Here is an 18,636-nt window from a genome sequence, read left to right as displayed (position 1 = left end):
GAATAAAAGAGAGAGGGAGCAGGAAGAAGGAAAAAATCTTTATTCCATTTCTCTCCTGGGATTCCAGGTCTCCCAAAGTTAGCTGGTAAGGTCTTTAAAAGACTATAGCTCCCCCAAGCCCTTCAAGTTGCTGTTGCTCTGGCCTCCTGTGTGGAAGAACCTAGAATAAATCACCCCACCTCACCCAGGCTAAGCAAGACATGCAGCGACATACCTTGACTGATTCAAAAGCATCTCCAAATTAGGGCAGAAGTAAATGCAAAAGAAACTAAAGAGACCATAGCAAAAATCAACCAAGCTAAAAGCTGGTTTTTTGAAAAAATAAACAAAATTGACAAACCATTAGCAAGACTCATTAAGAAACAAAGAGAGAAGAACCAAATTAACAAAATTAGAAATGAAAATGGAGAGATCACAACAAAAGCATCTCCAACCAATCACAAACCAAAGGCCCAAGACCCATCATATGTTTCAGCTCTCTTACCTTATAAGGAACTCTGCCTTGCCAGAGGTCTCCTGCCTTCCTCTTCATTTGACAACCCTAATCCTGGTGTTGGAGCAGCCTGGTAGCCTCCAAATGTACATACCACCTGTAGGCAGGCACGGTGGCCCTCAGGGCTGCCCCCTCAGAGCTCCTGGAATTGAGAGAAGCCTCTTCCACACACACAAAGCAAACCCCACCAGAGAATATGATGTATTCCTTCTGCCCAGAGGATCTTGGAGAGGCAAAGCTGTGGCCACCACAAAGAGCAAATTAATGAGTCCTGGCAGGTGATCCTCATGGCAAATGACGAGGAGGGTTAAAACTACACGATGGGCTACAGGGTACTTTTAAAATAAAATTAGGACAAAAGAAAGAGAAATATGTAAATGTATATCTATCAATATAAAAATTTACTTACATGGATGCTGCAGGATCACTCTAAAGATACAGAATCCCAAGGGTGAGATTTCAGACTGCTGAAGAAACTCCAACAATCCAGCCATCCATGTGCACCAGAGAAAAGCTCCTGTCCTAGACTTGACCCTGCTTTTGCCAGATTTTCTGGTTTTGAGGGTGAAGCCAAGCATAGACTCTCTCCTCTGATGACCAAAGTAACTACTGCTGCCCCAAGACCCTGTGTGGAGGAACCAGGGGAGCAGACCTGAGGAGCCTGAGGGCTGCAGCTCTGCTCATTGTCTCCAGAGTTCCCAGTCCTTGGGAAGGGGAAGGGAGTTCTCTCCAAGACCTGCATGTCCCCCCGGGAGTGCTGGAATGGGCCCCCCATTTAGGAAAGGACAGCAGTACCACCGGGTGGTATCAGAGGTTCACTAGTCAAACAGGCACTGGCGGCCATGTCCTTTCCTCCTGCTGCTCTGAGGGATCAGAGGGCTTCCTCAAGGGAACTGAGAACAGCGTTTATTATTAGTAAGTGTGGCCAGGCATTCAGGGGTTAGGTGAACTTACATACATAATCCATTAGTCCTCCCCAGTTACACATTTAAAATCGACTGACTTCTTTTATGTTAGACATATCATGTACACTCTCCATTTAAAAAATCTTATTTATAATTCAGGGTCTATAATTCTACTTATAACTTTGGGTTGGTCAGGCGACCATAGGGAGATGGCCTCATTGTACAGCAGCTGCTACTTGGGGGGCCCAGGCTCCACCAAGGAGATTTTCCCAGGAGCCTCTGTAAACCCAGACCCTGCGAAACATGCTTGTAAAATATGGCCCAGGCTCTGATAGATCTGCAACTGTGAAAGTCAAGAAAGGAATAATAAACTGAAGCAAGACAGGTGGGAATTTTTATTATGTTTAGTGACACAAATCTTCCCAAAGTAATCTGAACCCTAATGTACCACAAAATTATTCATATTATTATATATTTCAAAAGCAAAATCCTGCTGCAATCCTGGCCCTAATATAACTCCTCAAAACTGAAATAACTCCTTGAGAAACAAAAAGGTAAAATAGGAATGACTTAAATGATGGAGTTAGATCACAGAGTGAGCAAAAGGCAGATTAATTTGTGAAAGGTAACAAAAGGACTCCAGATAAGAATGGGCATTTAAGATCTTACTCCTAAACTGAATTAAGGAGCTATGCTCAAACCATTAAAAAAAAAAAAAAAAAAAAAACACTGAACAAGTGTTACAGTGTGTACCTAAACAATAACTGCTATGGAATACCAATTCATTAGAACTGATTTCCTTCAGCTGCTTATGGCCTTCCCAAGTGGCCCTTTTCTGAGAAATGTACCATAGTCTTAATGTAATATTTTTTTAATTATTGATGACTAATTAGACCTCAACATAATAAATTGACAACTATAGTTTCAGACACACTGAGAATATACAAGCAGGTGTAATTTAAGCATATCTTCTCTTTTCCAAGGTTGAAATGTTTGTTGTTGCTTCCCAGGTGGCTCAGTGGGTAAAGAATACACCTGCAATACAGGAGATGCAGGAGGTACGGGTTCAATCCCTGGGTCAGGAAGATCCCATAGAGGAAGGCATAGCAACCCACTTCAGTATTCTTACCTAGAGAATCCCATGGACAGAGGAGCCTGGCAGGCTATAGTCCATAGGGTCGCAAAGGGTCAGACCTGACTTAAGCATGCATGCATGCATACTTTTACTAGGCTGAAATTCTGAGAAGCGGATAAATGAATTTAGTTTTATTTCTGCTTTTGGACTTTTTTCTCCTTTAATTTTAAATCTCATTTTCCTAATTTCCCTAATGAACAAATTCCTGTGGTCCTAATGAGAGAAGAAAACTTGGTTTTCATTGAATCTTGTAAAATTGAAAGGGTTTTGGGACATGGTAGAGGAAAACACTCAGTAAGATGGGAAGATAAAGGTTCCTGCTTTCAGGCCCTCTCTTCCCTGGGTCTGTAGACCCACAAAGATAAACCGCTACTTCAGTTCATCTCCATCCTCTTCTTGCTCCTCAAATTGGGTAAGCATTTCATAAAGGCACCCTTCTACCAATTTAAATCTGGTTTTTGCAGTCATTTCTGCCAAAGCAGAAATGTAATTTAGTGTAGCTCTTTCAAAGAAATATTTGAAAGAGGTTATTTTCCTCTTATAAATTTATTAAGAATTGCTAGAATAAAAGGAGGGATAGGTGACAGAAAAGTGAAAGTGAAGTCACTCAGTCATGTCCAACTCTTTGTAACCCCATGGAATGGAGACTAGGAGGCTCCTCTGTCCATGGAATTTTCCAGGCAAGAGTACTGGAGTGGATTGCCATTTCCGTCTCCAGGAGACCTTCCCAACCCAAGGATTGAAACCGGGTCTCCTGCATTGCAGGCAAGACGTTTTACCGTCTGAGCCACCAGGGAAGCCAGGTGACAGAAGGAGTAGTTTACAATCTAAAGAAAGTAGCCTTCTCTTATAAATGTATCCTAGAAACTAAACCTTTAAAGCAAGACCTGAATTCTCCAAAAACAATGCTCCCTCTTCCTAGGTTTTCAGTGGATCTCATGTTAATAAATAAATGAAGCCTAATGCTAAAAAGCAAACAACCACACACACATACACAGAGAACAGATTTACCAAAAATGGAAAATCAGAATGATAGTCTTTTTTTCTGGAGGATATATCAGATTATTCCTCTAAACAGCAGCTTCCTCGAGCTCATGAAAAATGTAAGAGGAAAGGGAAGGAACGGGGAAAGGACAGGATGGGAAGTCAAGAGAAGGGAAATAGAGGTGGGGGAGAGCTGAGGGCAAGAGGGGAGGAGGGAAAAAGGAGGAAGGAGGGGGAAAAAAGAACATTTCAAGAACATATCCACTGCCAAAAATAAGGAACATCTAAAAAGGCATCTTGACATTTTCATCAGAATTTTAAGAAGTGCTTTCCAAATGGAGAAGAACCTGCCACCCAACTATTGCTACTTGCTATTTCAAGCTCAAAACAAACATACAAACTGAAACACAAATAGTCCAGCTTGACAAGAAAACATGAGCCCCAAACACTTTAATCAGTGACTCTTACCTGGTTACAAGAAACTGGGTACAGGTTTGATTTAAAGGGGGTCAGACACTGGTGATTTGATACACAGAACAAAAATGGTTGTTCAGCTGACTCAATGAGTGAGCTCTTCATGATACTCCTGCAGCTTTCATTCAGTCTCCCCTGTGAAATGCGAAGACACTTGACACACTCCATGTGGCACTAAGAAGAAGGCAATCAACCAACACAACCAAGGAGAAGAAAATGACTTCACTCAATCCCAACCTTGGGGTGCAGCACCTTCTCCCACACTCCCAGAACCAGGTGACATTAGGTTAGCAAGACAAATACCTGTGTGACCTTGGGCAAGTTACCTGGGCTTTTTTTAGAATATCAGGATGATGACAAGCAAACAGAGTATTTACTTCTTAGTGTTATCCTGAATAATATAGTCCTTAGTAGTGGAGTGAAGTCGCTCAGTCGTGTCCAACTCTTTGTGACCCCATGACTGTAGCCTACCAGGCTACTCCATCCATGGGATTTTCCAGGCAACAGTACTGGAATGGGCTGCCATTTCCTTCTCCAAGTATAGTCCTTGGCATATAGTAAATTTGTAGAAACTGCTAGATGTTACTGAGCTGAACTGTTAAATATGCCCATATTAATTCTATTCCATGGAACAATTATTTTTGAGCATGGAGAGGGCCAGTATAAAATCTAGGGTATTTTGAATCCCCCCATCCTTAAAGCACTTGCCGCCTACTGTGGAGATTCTTAGTCCTAAAATGTGTATTAAAATCCCCTGAAGAATCTTTATAAAAAAAAAAACTGATGCTGGGCACCACCCACAGAGATTCCAGCTAAGTTGGTCTGGAGTGGGGCCTGAAGATCAGCATTTTACAAAGCCCCCAGGTGACTCTATTGCTCACTAAGGACTGCCAACCCAGGAATCTGCCATGTGATTTGTGTGCAAGGCCACTGCCTGTGTGGTCTGTTAGACTCTGACAGGTCCAGGAGCCCCTGGAATGAAGGGAAGTGTGTCGTTTTCTGTTGTGTCAATCCCCACAAGCCATCAAATGAAAATCCCGTTCAAGTTGGTGACCAAATCAGAGAGGGAGGCCCCCCAAGGTTGGAGCCTGGGCATCTGTAGGCTGCTTTGCTTTGTTGCTTTGATTTTAACAGAGGCGAAAGGACCCCTGTGGGAGGAAGTAAAATGGGTCCTGCCTGCCAGCAGAGAGGGTGAGGTTAGAAGCCATTCCAGCCATACCATTTGGAGCTGGAGGCCTAACAAACTATGACAGAGTCAGAAAGCAGCATTTTAATTCACTGTTGTCCCTTCCCCATCCCCCTTTCTTGGTTTATTTCCTTTTTGCTCTGTAATTTTAGAGAGCTCTTTGTGCTGCAATTCTTATCTGTGTCTGAGGACTCCAGGGCCTGAGTTCCTTGCCCTCCCTTGAGGTGGATCATTGTAAGTGGACTGGCTCCTGCTGCAGGCCGGCCACAGTGGTGGCAGCTGGGATCACAGGAGCAGCTCACAGGGATGGGACACTCGGTAGGCAGAGTTGGTACCGTTGCTCGGTCTCCCCTCCAGCCCTCTGCCTCCTTCTTGGGAGAGTTTTCGTAAGGAAAGCAAACCAATAAACCACAATACAAGGTTGAAGGAAACCTATTTCCTAAGACAGAATTTACTACTTTTTTTCTTACCTTCTCTCTATCCCCTCACATCAGGGTCCACATACTAGCTAGTTCAGGGCTTTAGGTAACTTGATGTTAGCATGATGAAATTCAACACAATTTGACATTTGGTAATTACGTGGGCCATGTTTCCTAAGTGGCAATTATGTGGGTTGTCTTCTGTATAAATGCCTAGATGACTATTTTAGAAATGGGAGATTAAGTGGACCAGAAGCCATCTTTTAATCTACCAAGCAGAACGTTCTAAGGCAGAAGCCTACAAAAATGGGAAATTACCAAGCTGTCCTCACATTCCTCTGTGCCGAAGGCGAGGAGTCCTGACCAGCTCTAGGCAAGGCAACATGTGCCTTCAAGCATGAATGACCATAAATCAGAATTTTAGGAGCCTGATGACAGTGAAAACCTAGCACGTCATCCCACACATCTTTATTTTTCAAAAAGATCTGTAATTATCTTGATGTTGCTAGACTGAAGGACTACATGATACAACACCATAGGACCCTCTGGGGGATGCTCAAGGGCAATGTCCACCAACTGCTTGGGTTCCTCTTTCTCCCTAGGTTTCTCCTATCACAAGCTCCAGGTCTGGAGGACAATGAAATTTAATGGGTAAAAGCATGGTCACTGGAGCCACATCACTTGGGTTCAGATCACAGCTAAGGCCATTCACTAGCCATGCTACCTTGAGCAAGGCATTTAACATCTCCTTGCCTCAGTTTCCCTACCGTAAAATGGTACTGGTGATAGTACCTACTTCTTAAGAGCTCTTGTGATCATTAAATAGCAACTCACTCAATACAATTGAAGCATTTAGGTCAGTTCCTGGCACTCAGAAAGCCCTTAATAAGGAAAAAATATTCTTATGCCGGGCCTGGGTAGGAAGCAAAAGAAGAAAAAACATGAAAAATGATGACAGCCCACAAAAATGACCAACTTCTTACCACACAAGTGAATTTGAGAATTGCCTCATCACTTGAATTTCAACAGTCACTCACAGAAAATATTTACTGAGCACCAACCACAGCGGAAGGTCATCTAATGCAAGGGTGGTGACAGCGAGGTAGGGGAAGGCAGGCTCCTGTTCAGGGCTCACACCTGGCAGGTGTGGTTGAGTTCACCCAAGTTAAATGGGACCCCACTGTAACTCTGGCTACAAAATAGTGGGTCAGAAAACAGAGTCCCTGGCCCAAGGAAGGTGTCATTCAAGTAGAAGGGGCAGACTTACATAAAAATAGAACAACAATGAAAGAAAACTGCAGGAGGCTACAAAGGTGTACCCCTCAGAGGAGGAGGGGCTGCCATGGAAAGCCATGAGACCTGAAAGGCAAACAGAAGTGACCCAAACAAAGTCAGGAAGAAGTAGTCTAGACAGAGAGCATGTGCAAAGGGCCCATAGCAGAAAAGAGCTCGTGTCTGAGAAGCTGGAAGAGGGACCGTTAGGTAAGGAGTGGGGAGGGAGAACACAAGAGGAGGTAAGGCTGCTGGAAGACCCACACATGTGCTGTCATCACTACACTGTGTGAAGGGAGAACGTAGTTCTTGTCTCCTCCTAGACTCTTGTCCACCATATTTTCTAGGTGCTTTGTACTGAAAGCAGGAAGCTGAAATTGTTTTAGCAAATCAAGAAGAAGCACTTAAGCTGCTTACTTACATAGGACAGCAGCTTAAAAATATTTCTGTTCATGTGCACGGTATTTCTTCAGAGGGTAGCCTGGTCTGTCGAGGATATTCTTTACTTCAGAGATGGATTCTTCCTATAACACAAACAAAGCCAGCAACTGCATCACTCATGATGTAATATAGGTCAGTGATATTGCATGTGTAGTTTTGCATTTAGGAGATCTATGAATCCCAAGTATGCCATATATGTTGTGTTCATGATATATGTATGTATGTAGATACTATTTTTTCTCCCTCTCTCCCTTTCTTTTTCTTCCCTCTCCCTTCTTCCCTCCCACTTTCCTTTCTTCCCTCCCACTTTCCCTCTCTCCTCCCTTTCTTTCTTCCTCTTTACATTTTAAAGGGATTCCCCCCTTGAAAGGATTTGGAATTAAGAAAGCAAAACAAATAACTCTGCAGAGAGGCAATAAAACAATTCACCACCTAGGTAATTAGGGTAATCAATATTCATTTATAAGTATGATCCTATAAATCTAGGATATGTCAGCATTTAAATAAGTCAAGATGACCAATTCAACTACATGTTATAATTAAACTCAACTAAGGGGTGCACTGTCAACCTTCCATCTGAACTGGTTTGAGCTGGTGACAGGCCACAGCTAATGGCTGTAGACTTGCTGTGGAGAAGTACTGAGTATATCTGTGTATGGATGGGAAACACTCCCCTCAACCCCAGAAAAGTCCAACAGTCAAAAAACACCTGATTAACTTTGAGGAAAACTTTCTTCCATGTTGTGGGCTCCCACAGACCACACATGTCCCCGGACTCTTCCCTGTACTGGGATTCCCGCCCAGAGTGGAAGTGAATGTGCTTCAGGTGGACACTGTCTTCTCTAAGTCCTCTCACAGGACCAGGCTCCCTCTCACTTCAGGACCTCTGCCTGATGCACCCTGTGCTCTGAAGTATTAACAGCTGCTCCTCATCGCTCAGAGTGCAGCTCCACTGTCTCTTCCTCAGGAAAGCCTGCCCTGAGTGCCAACCAAGTCAAGCACTCCCTTTCAGGGAGTGAAATATCCTCAGGATACCATGTACCTCCTTGGTCAGCATCACAATTTTACACTTGCTTCTGCGGTTACCTGATTAATGTCTATCTCCCCTGCTAGACTGTGAGACCCAGGTCCCATACTATTTTGTCAGCAAAGATGTAATTTCATCAGAAGTCCTGACCTTGTTTAGGTGTTGCTGAGCTCTGTGGGACATCAGAAGACCGCAGACCCTTTCATGGATCTTCTTCCATGTGGCCTGGGACCCGGGGTGGGGTCTGCTCAACAGAGTAAACAGGGTGGAGTTATCATGTAGCTGATAAAAGGATACTTAGACTGCATAACAGGAAGGCTCGATACTTATAACTTAGAAGTGAGAAAAAAGCAGCAATACATAAAATAGTATGCACAGTGTAGTTTCAATGCCTTTATTAAACCTGCACGTAAGAAAAGCACTGGGAATAAAAACTGCCAAGATGTTAAAAATGGTCTGTGTCTGGGTGCGCATTCCTTTTCTTCTTTGTACTTTACTATTTTAGATATTTCTCCAAAGAACAAACCCTGATTTTATATTTTAAAAATGTAATCCAAAAATTTTTAATACAAAATTTAATCCCTACTGTTTTCACCGTGAGGATCTTACTTCATGTTATTTCCTTTAGGCCCTTCAGACATAAACTTAACCACAGGTCTTAACAGTGCCTCAAACATGAAGCTTTTTCTCCCTTTCACAGGCACTTTCCAGGACTTCTCCCTTGGGTAGAATGCTGCCACCCAAAACCCCCACCCCACTTGTGTTGAGTCCTTACCACCCATCAGAACTCAGTTCAGTTATTGATTTCTCAGGAAAAGTCCTTCCTGTAGAGGAGGTCAACTTCCCTATTTCATGCACTTAGAGCCAATCCATCCCTCATTCATAGCACTTTCCCCGGTGGATATTTTGTCATTATTTGGTTAATGTCTGTCTCTCCTCCTAGGCTGAAGTTGGGACTGAGACTCCTAGGCTAATAGCTCATCTCAGGGCTTTGTGGGTACTGAACACCATATGGGAATTTACTACACTTTACTTGAATGATGAATTCATTCATTCATTTTTGGGAGGAGAATGAGTGCCAATTCTTAAACTGAGGCAGAATTTGCAATTTGATTATGAAAAAAGCACACTGAAAAGTTCGATATTATCTTTAAGTGCCAAAAACTTTTTAGCAATTTGGATAAAATCATTCTCTGTAATTAAAATATAATGAACACTGGAAATGACAGAGACATGTGGGAATCAATCCAGTTGTCACACCACCACACTAATGATTCCCTCTGTAGTTGCCCCTCCGCTTGGTCTGGGATCCATACCCAGGCCACCCATCCTGGCTCCATGTAACGAGCACAAACCCTCTGGTTTCCAGGAAGACAAGACCAAGAGAATGACTGATGTACACAAATCCATTACCAACCCAGGAAAATGACTCACAGCAAATGAAAGCATCACCTAAAGCGCTGACCATATTTAAAGGCAGGGCACATCACTCCTATACTCCTCTAAGAATTTTTAAGATGAAGGAATAGAAATATTTTGAAGCTATAAATGAAGCTAGCATTTGAAAATAAGCACCAGCTGGACACTGTAAATGCTTTTCCACTGGTCCTGAGTAACCAGTGCCAGGATGATCCCTATACTTGTTACTGTGTGCATTCAGCACTCTATTTGAAGATCTCTGAGAATGATGAGTCAGTAGGCAAGGGCAGTGCTGTGCCTTGATTATAGCCTTCTCCTAGTGCAGTGGGAAGAGTGAGGATGGGGGTTGAAGGGATGTGACACTACCCAGTCACTGGAGCTAGGAAACAGGCTCCAGAGTGTTCCTCCACGTTTAGGACTACCATTTCCCCCGCAGCTAGTTAAAAGGGTTTTCCATTTCCTCCCTTAAAACCCTGGGCTGATTCTCACTCCAAAACTCACCTTCCAACTCACCCCTGCAAACTTGGCCCTTGCTGATTTCAGTATTGTCAGCAGGAACTCAAAAGGTACTTCTCATGTGCTTCTATGGTCTGAGCAGGAGGAGGCTAGCCCCAATGGCTCACGCAAAAAGAACAGTGAAGGAGGCAGAGGCTAAGCACTGCGAGCGAAACCAAGACCCATATGGTTGACTACCAGGAATCCCTGAGCATGTCTTACAGAACAGAAGATAAGTAAATTGCTTGTTAAAAATCCCTGTTTGCAAACTGCCTTTATTGATTAAGCTTGCTTTAGTTTTTCTTGTTGTTCTTTTTCCCTTCTTTAATTGCATACCCTGCAAGCTTCACATAGCCTAGGAACTATATCACAAGACTCCTTAACATCCCTACAGATAAAGCCTCTGACATTATGGGTCACTATAGTAATGGTGGACTTAAGTTATTCTCCAAGAATATGGAGTGGGATCTTGTTTGATTCAAGCTGGCTAAGACTGGTTGGGACCACTGATCTTAAAACTGTGTCCGAATAGACAACTGATGAATAATTCTTTTACATCAGAAGGCCAAAAACTCCACCCTCAGATCATGACAGGCACCTCCACTTTTGAACACACACCCCATAAAAAAGCACGTAACCTAGATATGCCTGAGTAAAGCACTGATTACTTCACCTTTTCTCCACCTCCAATGGCATTTCCTGGACCCCCAACCACATTTCCTCATGCCTAAGACCTCATTGCTTCTTTATCCCATAAACATCTCCGCCCCATGCCTTTGGGGAAGTGGATCTGAGACTCATTCTTCCATCTCCTTACTTGACTGCCTTGTGAATAAATTCTTTCTCTGATACAAACCTCAGCACCTCAGCGTTGGGCTTGCCGTACATAGAGCAAACGAATCTGGAACAAAACCCAGTGTTCAGGGCTACCTCTGTGATCATATTAAGGTCAATAGGGAATGGATTCTTCCCTAAGAATACAAAGGGATATCCTTTACACAGAACAGTTGTCTTAAAAATATTATTTTCAGTGCCACCTCCCTGGAGGTTAAGGTAACAAACTACCCTGGTTGGCCCAGAACCACAAGGTTTCCCAGAATGCAGGACTTTCAGGGCTAAAGCCAGGATGGTCTTAGGCAAACCAGATGACCTTTGTGTGACTATGCTATGCTTTTCCCTGATCAAGGTCTTATTTACAAATTCACAGTCTGATCAGATCCAAATTTATCAGTTTAGAGTGACTTTGGACACACAGAATTTGCTGACTCATTAGAGATAAGCGATTGAAACTCTGGTCTGCAGCCAGAGTCATCATTCTACAGTTCAACTGTGCTAATTCCTGTGACTGACTTGCAAAAGCTGCCACTTGCCATTTCCTCCTCCAGGGCAACTTCCCAACCCAGGGATCAAACTAGAGTCTATTATGTCTCCTGCATTTGCATGCGGGTTCTTCACCACTAGCACTAGCTGGGAAGTCCCACTGCCTTCCAACTGAGCCCCAATTCCTCAGCTTGGTTTCCACAGCCCCCTTCTGACTATCAGCCTTGGCACCCACTCACCCCCCAGGCTGCTCTAACTTCTAGAAGCTTATAGCACTCCTTGCCTTCTCTCCTTCCATTCCTCCCCCATTAACTATCATCATCCAGTCCCCTCCCCTCCAGGCCCCCATGAAAATGCCACCTCCTCCATGAAACATTCCAGAGTACCATCCTTCTCCATTATATTATGATAGCATTTTCTCAAAGTTCTGCCCTGTAGAAAGATCTCTTGTGTACATTTAAAAAAAAAAAAAAAATCCTCTGCTAGGTTGGAAGTTCTCAGAGATGAGAAGAAATGTCTTAAATGTTACCATTTCTATCTGAGGCCTAACAGGTTGACTATCAGTTCTGGTTTCCTTCTGAGGCATTATATTTTTCCTGTGTCAGCAAATATTTATTAAATGTCTACTAAGTACCATGAATTAGTAATTCATGTGTCTTTTTTTTTTTTTTTCTTTTTGGCCACATCACACAATGTGCATGATCTTAAATTTCCCAACCAGGGGCTGGGATTGAACCCATGCCCTCAGCAGTGGAAGCTCAAAGTCTTAACCCCTGGACCACCAGGAAAGTCTCCAACTGTGTTATTTAGATGGAAATTATTCTCAAACTTAACAATGCAGAGTAAAGCAGACTGGCCTATCCTTCATTCAAACCAACTATCTTGAAAATATTATCTTTGATGCTACTTCCTTGGAGCTGTGACCAACTGTCCTGGTTTGCCTGGGACCAAGAAGTTTCCCAGAATGCGGGACTGTCATGGTTAAAATCAGGACAGTCTGGGGCAAAACTGGATGGTTAATCACATTAGTAGGGAATGAAGATTGGAAAATAAAGATTCCTGCTTTCAATCTCTGGTCTGCCCTCCAGACACATGCAATCAAAGTTTGGTGTGTGATGGTGATATAAATAAGCCAACAAACCATGTCTAGAAAAATAGAAAGAAACTATCCCCACATATCAATCATGCTTGTCTTTGGGTGGTAGGACTGATAGGTGATTTTTTTCACTCCTTTTCATTTTTCTATAATTTCCAAACTTTCTCTAGTGACTTCTTTTATACTAGTGAAATCAAAACCTGGGGTTCTAATATTCAGTTCAGTTCAGTTCAGTCGTTCAGTCGTGTCTGATTCTTTGCAACCCCATGAACCGCAGCACACCAGGCCTCCCTGTCCATCACCAACTCCCAGAGTTTACCCAAACTCATGTCCACTGAGTCAGTGATGCCATCTAACCATCTCATCCTCTGTCTTTCCCTTCTCCTCCTGCCTTCAATCTTTCCCAGCATCAGGGTCTTTTCAAATGAGTCAGCTCTTTGCATCAGGTGGCCAAAATATTGGAGTTTCAGCTTCAACATCAGTCCTTCCAATGAACACCCAGGACTGATCTCCTTTAGGATGGACTGGTTGGATCTCCTTACAGTCCAAGGGACTCTCAAGAGTCTTCTCCAACACCACGGTTCAAAAGCATCAATTCTTTGGTGTTCAGCTTTCCTTATAGTCCAACTCTCACATCCATACATGACTACTGGAAAAACCATAGCCTTGACTAGACGGATCTTTGTTGACAAAGTAATGTCTCTGCTTTTTAATAGGCTATCTAGGTTGGTCATAACTTTCCTTCCAAGTAGTAAGCGTCTTAATTTCATGGCTGCAATCACCATCTGCAGGGATTTTGGAGCCCCCCAAAAATAAAGTCAGCCACTGTTTCCCCATCCATTTGCCATGAAGTGATGGGACTGGGATCATGGGATGCTATGATCTTAGTTTTCTGAATGTTGAGCTTTAAGCCAACTTTTAGTGACAGATAATAATGGAGAAATAAATAGTATCTATGCTAACTGAGCTGCCTATCCCATTTTCAACAAACATTCTGAGATATGCTTTCCAGAGGTAAGAGAAAAATCTCAATTCTTACTTCTGGGATTATTTTTCAAGGAATAATAATCTTTCATGTCAAGCTGCCCCAGCTGAATATTCCTAAGGAAGCAAACTGATAAAGTGACCTGACTTTACTCCTGCCGGACCACAAGTCACTCTTCTAGCAAAGAGATGGGTGCTGGCTGCTGACCTTTCTCGGAGAAGGGGCTGATCCAGAAGAGGGCTGGGAGATCTGGAGTGCTGGGAGGTGTCAAATGAAGTTTCCTGGTGAAAATCAGCATCCCCTTGGTTACTGTAACTGGGTGAGGGCTTTCCAAACTTACTTGAATCTAAAGATGATGGTGATTCATTCCTTAAAACAATCCGTTCATCTGGCTCTTTGATAACCTGAGTGACAATGTGCATTCATCTTTAGTTATAGCTTTTGCTTTTGTTTGCTTAATTTAGAGCTGGGGGTTGGGTGGGACAAGGAAGAGAACTGGGGGCAAGAAGACAGAATACCTGCCCCCAGGATCTCCTGCACATACAAGAGGAGTGGGAGCAGAGAAGACTAGAGACAAAATGCTCAGGAGTCAAGGGCAAGGAAAAGATAACCAAATTCATTTGGTATATATTAACAAGCCAAAATAAACTCATGCTCTGAATTTTGATTTGTGAGGACTAGGGATTATTGCATTTGGGAAAGAAAAATATTTTTAGACAAAATATTTAAATGCTATGGCAAAGGAAGCTCAGAGTATTCCATTTTCTTTACGCATATCCATTGTCATGTTGTAACATGGAAGCTTGCACCTTCACCTGAACAAGCCAATCAGACTTTAAGAATAAGTGATTGACCAACTCTCTATATTCAATTCGAGAGAAAGCAATGAAAATTACTACTGATAAAGTAGGTATTGAACCTACATACACTTTCACTGGTGATTCATCCTACAAATGAAAGTTTACATGAGGGGAAAAAACCAACTAAAGCAAAGCAACTCAAGTTAAACTACAGCAATTCCACAAGCAGCATGAGCTAGAAATGTATTTTCAACTGCTCATGAGAGAAAGCACAATAATTGACATTATATAGCTGGTAATAAATCATTTTACAAATACGACTTCTAAAATTACCTTCACATTAGCTGCAAGGCTGTCAAGAGAAGATGCTAGAAGAAAGAGAAACAGGTGTTTCAATGACTCATTATTACCAGTTACCCCTAAAGCTGCTATTACATTTATTGCACAGCAGTACAAAACATTACACAATGAATGAATTATTAGAGAACTTAAATGATCCCTTGTAAAACATACCGTCACTTTTAAGTCTCCCTGAAGTCACAGAAATTCTATGAGATTTTTTCTGTCCTCTTGAGGTAAACAATGTTATATTAATAGCAGCACGTATGGCTATAGGAAGGGTAAAAGTGAGTCTAAAGTGAAGCAACAAGTTCAGTAGTCCTTGGGCAGCTTGGAAAACATATTTGCCCAGGTTTCCACAGCCTAAAATAAAGCCACGTGGCTCAATATAAAATTCAAAGCCTCTGCCTCTCTGGCATTCCCTTTATATTAGGTTTACATAAAATCCTACTTACACAGAAACTCTGAGTATACTTGTCCAAGACAGACAAAAACGAATACATGAGAGCTTGAAAAAACAACACAGCAAAGGTGAAAATCATTACGATTACAGTAAGTAGATCTAATACTAGTAAGAACTACTAGAAGTAATAAATACACAGACAAAACCAAGACTAAATGAGATTTTTCCAGATTGAAAATAAAATGCCTTTGAAATGAATATTTGCAAGGCTATGCTAAGACCACCATGGCTTCCCCCAGCTGACTGGGGCTGAGGCAGTGACAAGGGACTGCGGCAGTGACAAGGGACTGCTGATTCTCCTATGTCACTGGCGACAAGAAGGAAGATATAAAAAGGGATTCTTTTTAAGCATGTGAATTGTCATATTCTCTGGGCATGCACGTATGTGTGTGGCCATCTTGTCCCAAAAGCTCTCTTCTACCACACTCCCAGCTGAGCAGGGAATCAGCTAAGGCCCTTTTTGGCTATAGCCACAAACCTGCCCTTTTGCCTAGGAACCCCCTTGCTACTGATCCCAGGGGGCTTGCCCTTCTCCCCTTGCTTCTCAAAGTGTTGTCCATGGACCAGCAGCATCAGTATCACCTGGAAGCTTGTTAGAAAAGAAGGATTCCAGGTCCCACCTCAGCCCTATGGAATCAGAATCTGCAGTTTAACAAGACACCCAGGTGATTCAAATGCATATTGAAGTTTGAGAAGCACTGCTTTATTCTACCTTAAGCCTGGATGAATGAGCTGACAGGTGACCTAAGGAAAGGTCTGGCTTGGAAGCTACAGGGATTCCAAGGATCTGAGCCCAGAGGTCTGAACGTCTTCTCTAAATGTAGGTGTGCCAAAAACTTGATGTGTGACCTGTACACACTCTGTAACCTCTCTGGAACCTTAGTTCTCCACCTGCCAGGATTAAGAAGAGACAAAGGCCGAGACCAATGTGATACATGACCCCATTGTTATTTAGGTAGCATTAAGCCCAGCTGTCCTCCCCAGGAAAGGACACTTTCTGTTGCTTGATTTCATGGTAATGGGGAAGACAGTGCTGTTTTTATGGACTACATGGGTGGTTTTCAACCTAAATATCAGAGAAGATGAAGCATTTTCTGCCTCAAATTCTGTCACCTATCTTTGACTTGTTGCTATAGAACAGTCACCGTGATCCAAGAGAATACTGGCTTGAGTTATCACAAGAGACTGTGTAGCCCCTTAAAAGTAGACTCCTTTCCGGCTAAGATAGGAAACCTGTTTTCAGGGATGGTATAAGTCCAGGTCAGGAGAGTGGGCCATGACCATCCCTTTCTAGCCTAAGAATTAATTCAGGAATGGTTGAAATTCACTGCCATGACATTCAGTACTGACACAGGTTCATGTATTTCACTCATAAAGCAAAGTTCAGTTCAGTTAAAGTTCAGCTCAGTCACTCAGTAGTGTCCAACACTTTGCAACCCCAAGGTCTGCAGCACTCCAGGCTTCCCTGTCCATTACCAACACCAGGAGCTTGATCGAACTCATGTCCAACGAGTCAGTGATGCCATCCAACCATCTTATCCTCTGTTATCCTCTTCTCCTGCTTTCAGTCCTTCTCATCATCAAGGTCTTTTCCAATGAGTCAGTTCTTCACATCAGGTGGCTAAAGGATTGGAGCTTCAGCAACAGTCCTTCCAATGAATATCCAGGTTTGATTGGTTTGATTTCCCTGCTGTCCAAGGGACTCTCAAGAGTCTTCTCCAACAACACAGTTCAAAAGCATCAATTTTTTGGTGCTCAGCTTTTCTTATGGTCCAATTCTCACATCCATATATGACTGCTGATAAAACCATAGCTTTGACTAGACAACCTTTGTCAGCAAAGTATGTCTCTGCTTTTTAATATGCTGTTTAGGTTGACCATAGCTTTTCTTCCAAGGAACAAGTGTCTTTTAACTTCATGGCTGCAATCACCATCTGCAGTGATTTTGAGGCCCAAGAAAAGAAAGTATGTCAGTGTTTCCATTGTTTCCCCATCTATTTGCCATCAAGTGATGGGACTGGATGCCATGATCTTAGTTTTCTGAATGTTGAGCTTTAAGCCAGCTTTTTCACTCTCCTCTTTCTCTTTCATCAACAGGCTCTTTAGTTGCTCTTTGCTTTCTGCCATAAGGGTGGTGTCATCTGCATACCTGAGGTTATTGATATTTCTCCCGGCAATCTTGATTCCAGCTTGTGCTTCATCCAGCCCGGCATCTCGCATGATGTACTCTGCATATAAATTAACAAGCAGGGAGACAATATACAGCCTTGATGTACTCCTTTCCCAATTTGGAACCAGTCCGTTGTTTCATGTTCAGTTCTAACAGTTGTTTCTTGACGTGCATACAGATTTCTCAGGAGGCAGGTCAGGTGGTCTGGTATTCCCATCTCTTTCAGAATTTTCCACAGTTTGTTGTGATCCACATAGTCAAAGGCTTTGGCGTAGTCAATGAAGCAGAGGTAGATGTTTTTCTGGAATTCTCTTGCCTTTTCTATGATTCAACAGATGCTGGCAATTTAATCACTGGTTCCTCTGCCTTTTATAAATCCAGCTTGAGTATCTGGAATTTCTTGGTTCACATACTGTTGAAGCCTGGCTTGGAGAATTTTGAGCATTACTTTGCTAGCATGTGAGATGAGTGCAATTGTGCAGTAGTTTAAACATTCTTTGGCATTGCCTTTCTTGGGACTAGAATGAAAGCTGACATTTTCCAGTTCTGTGGCCAGTGCTGAGTTTTCCAAATTTGCTAGCTATTGAGAGCAGCACTTTCTTTTTTTTTTTTTTTTTTTAGTGCAGCACTTTCAAAGCATCATCTTTTAGGATCTGAAATAGCTCAACTGGAATTCCATCACCTCCACTAGCTTTGTTCATAGGCATGTTTCCTAAGACTCACTAGACTTTGCACTCTAGGATGTCTGGCTCAAGGTGAGTGATCACACCATTGTGGTTATCTGGGTCATTAAGATCTTTTATGCATAGTTCTTCTGTATATTTGCCACCTCTTCTTAATATCTTCTGCTTCTGTTAGGTCCATACTATTTCTGTCCTTTATTGTGTCCATCTTTGCATGAAATACTCCCTTGGTATCTCTAATTTTATTGAAGAGATCTCTAGTCTTTCCCATTCTATTGTTTTCCTCTATTTCTTTGCATTGATCACTGAGGAAGGCTATCTTATCTCTCCTTGCTATTCTTTGGAACTCTGCATTCAGATGGGTATATCTTTCCTTTTCTCCTTTGCCTTTAGCTTCTCTTCTTTTCATAGCTATTTGTAAGGCCTCCTCAGACAACCATTTTGTCTTTTTGCAATTCTTTTTGGGCATGGTTTTGATCGCCACCTCCTGTACAATGTTACGAACCTCCATCCATAGTGCTTCAGGCACT

The 18,636-nt window shown here is 42.6% G+C and overlaps 1 protein-coding gene across 1 annotated transcript in view; it reads right to left on the bottom strand.

The window, feature by feature from the left end:
• Window positions 1-4,021: 4,021 nt before the first annotated feature.
• The window catches only part of SPATA6L (spermatogenesis associated 6 like), a 64,477-nt gene continuing 49,862 nt past the window's right edge, over window positions 4,022-18,636 (bottom strand). The window contains exons 9-13 of the mRNA XM_061132317.1: window positions 14,785-14,819; window positions 13,859-14,055; window positions 8,487-8,580; window positions 7,290-7,392; window positions 4,022-4,126 (exon numbers count right to left, since the gene is read on the bottom strand). Coding sequence (XP_060988300.1) covers window positions 7,303-7,392; window positions 8,487-8,580; window positions 13,859-14,055; window positions 14,785-14,819 — 416 coding nt within the window. The 3' untranslated portion in view covers window positions 4,022-4,126; window positions 7,290-7,302. The remainder of the gene's footprint in view (window positions 4,127-7,289; window positions 7,393-8,486; window positions 8,581-13,858; window positions 14,056-14,784; window positions 14,820-18,636) is intronic.

This window comes from Dama dama, chromosome 29 (genome assembly GCF_033118175.1).
Source record: "Dama dama isolate Ldn47 chromosome 29, ASM3311817v1, whole genome shotgun sequence".
Lineage (NCBI taxonomy): Eukaryota > Metazoa > Chordata > Mammalia > Artiodactyla > Cervidae > Dama > Dama dama.
Note: the sequence above shows the minus strand (reverse complement) of the source record. Positions and strands in the feature narration are given on the sequence as shown.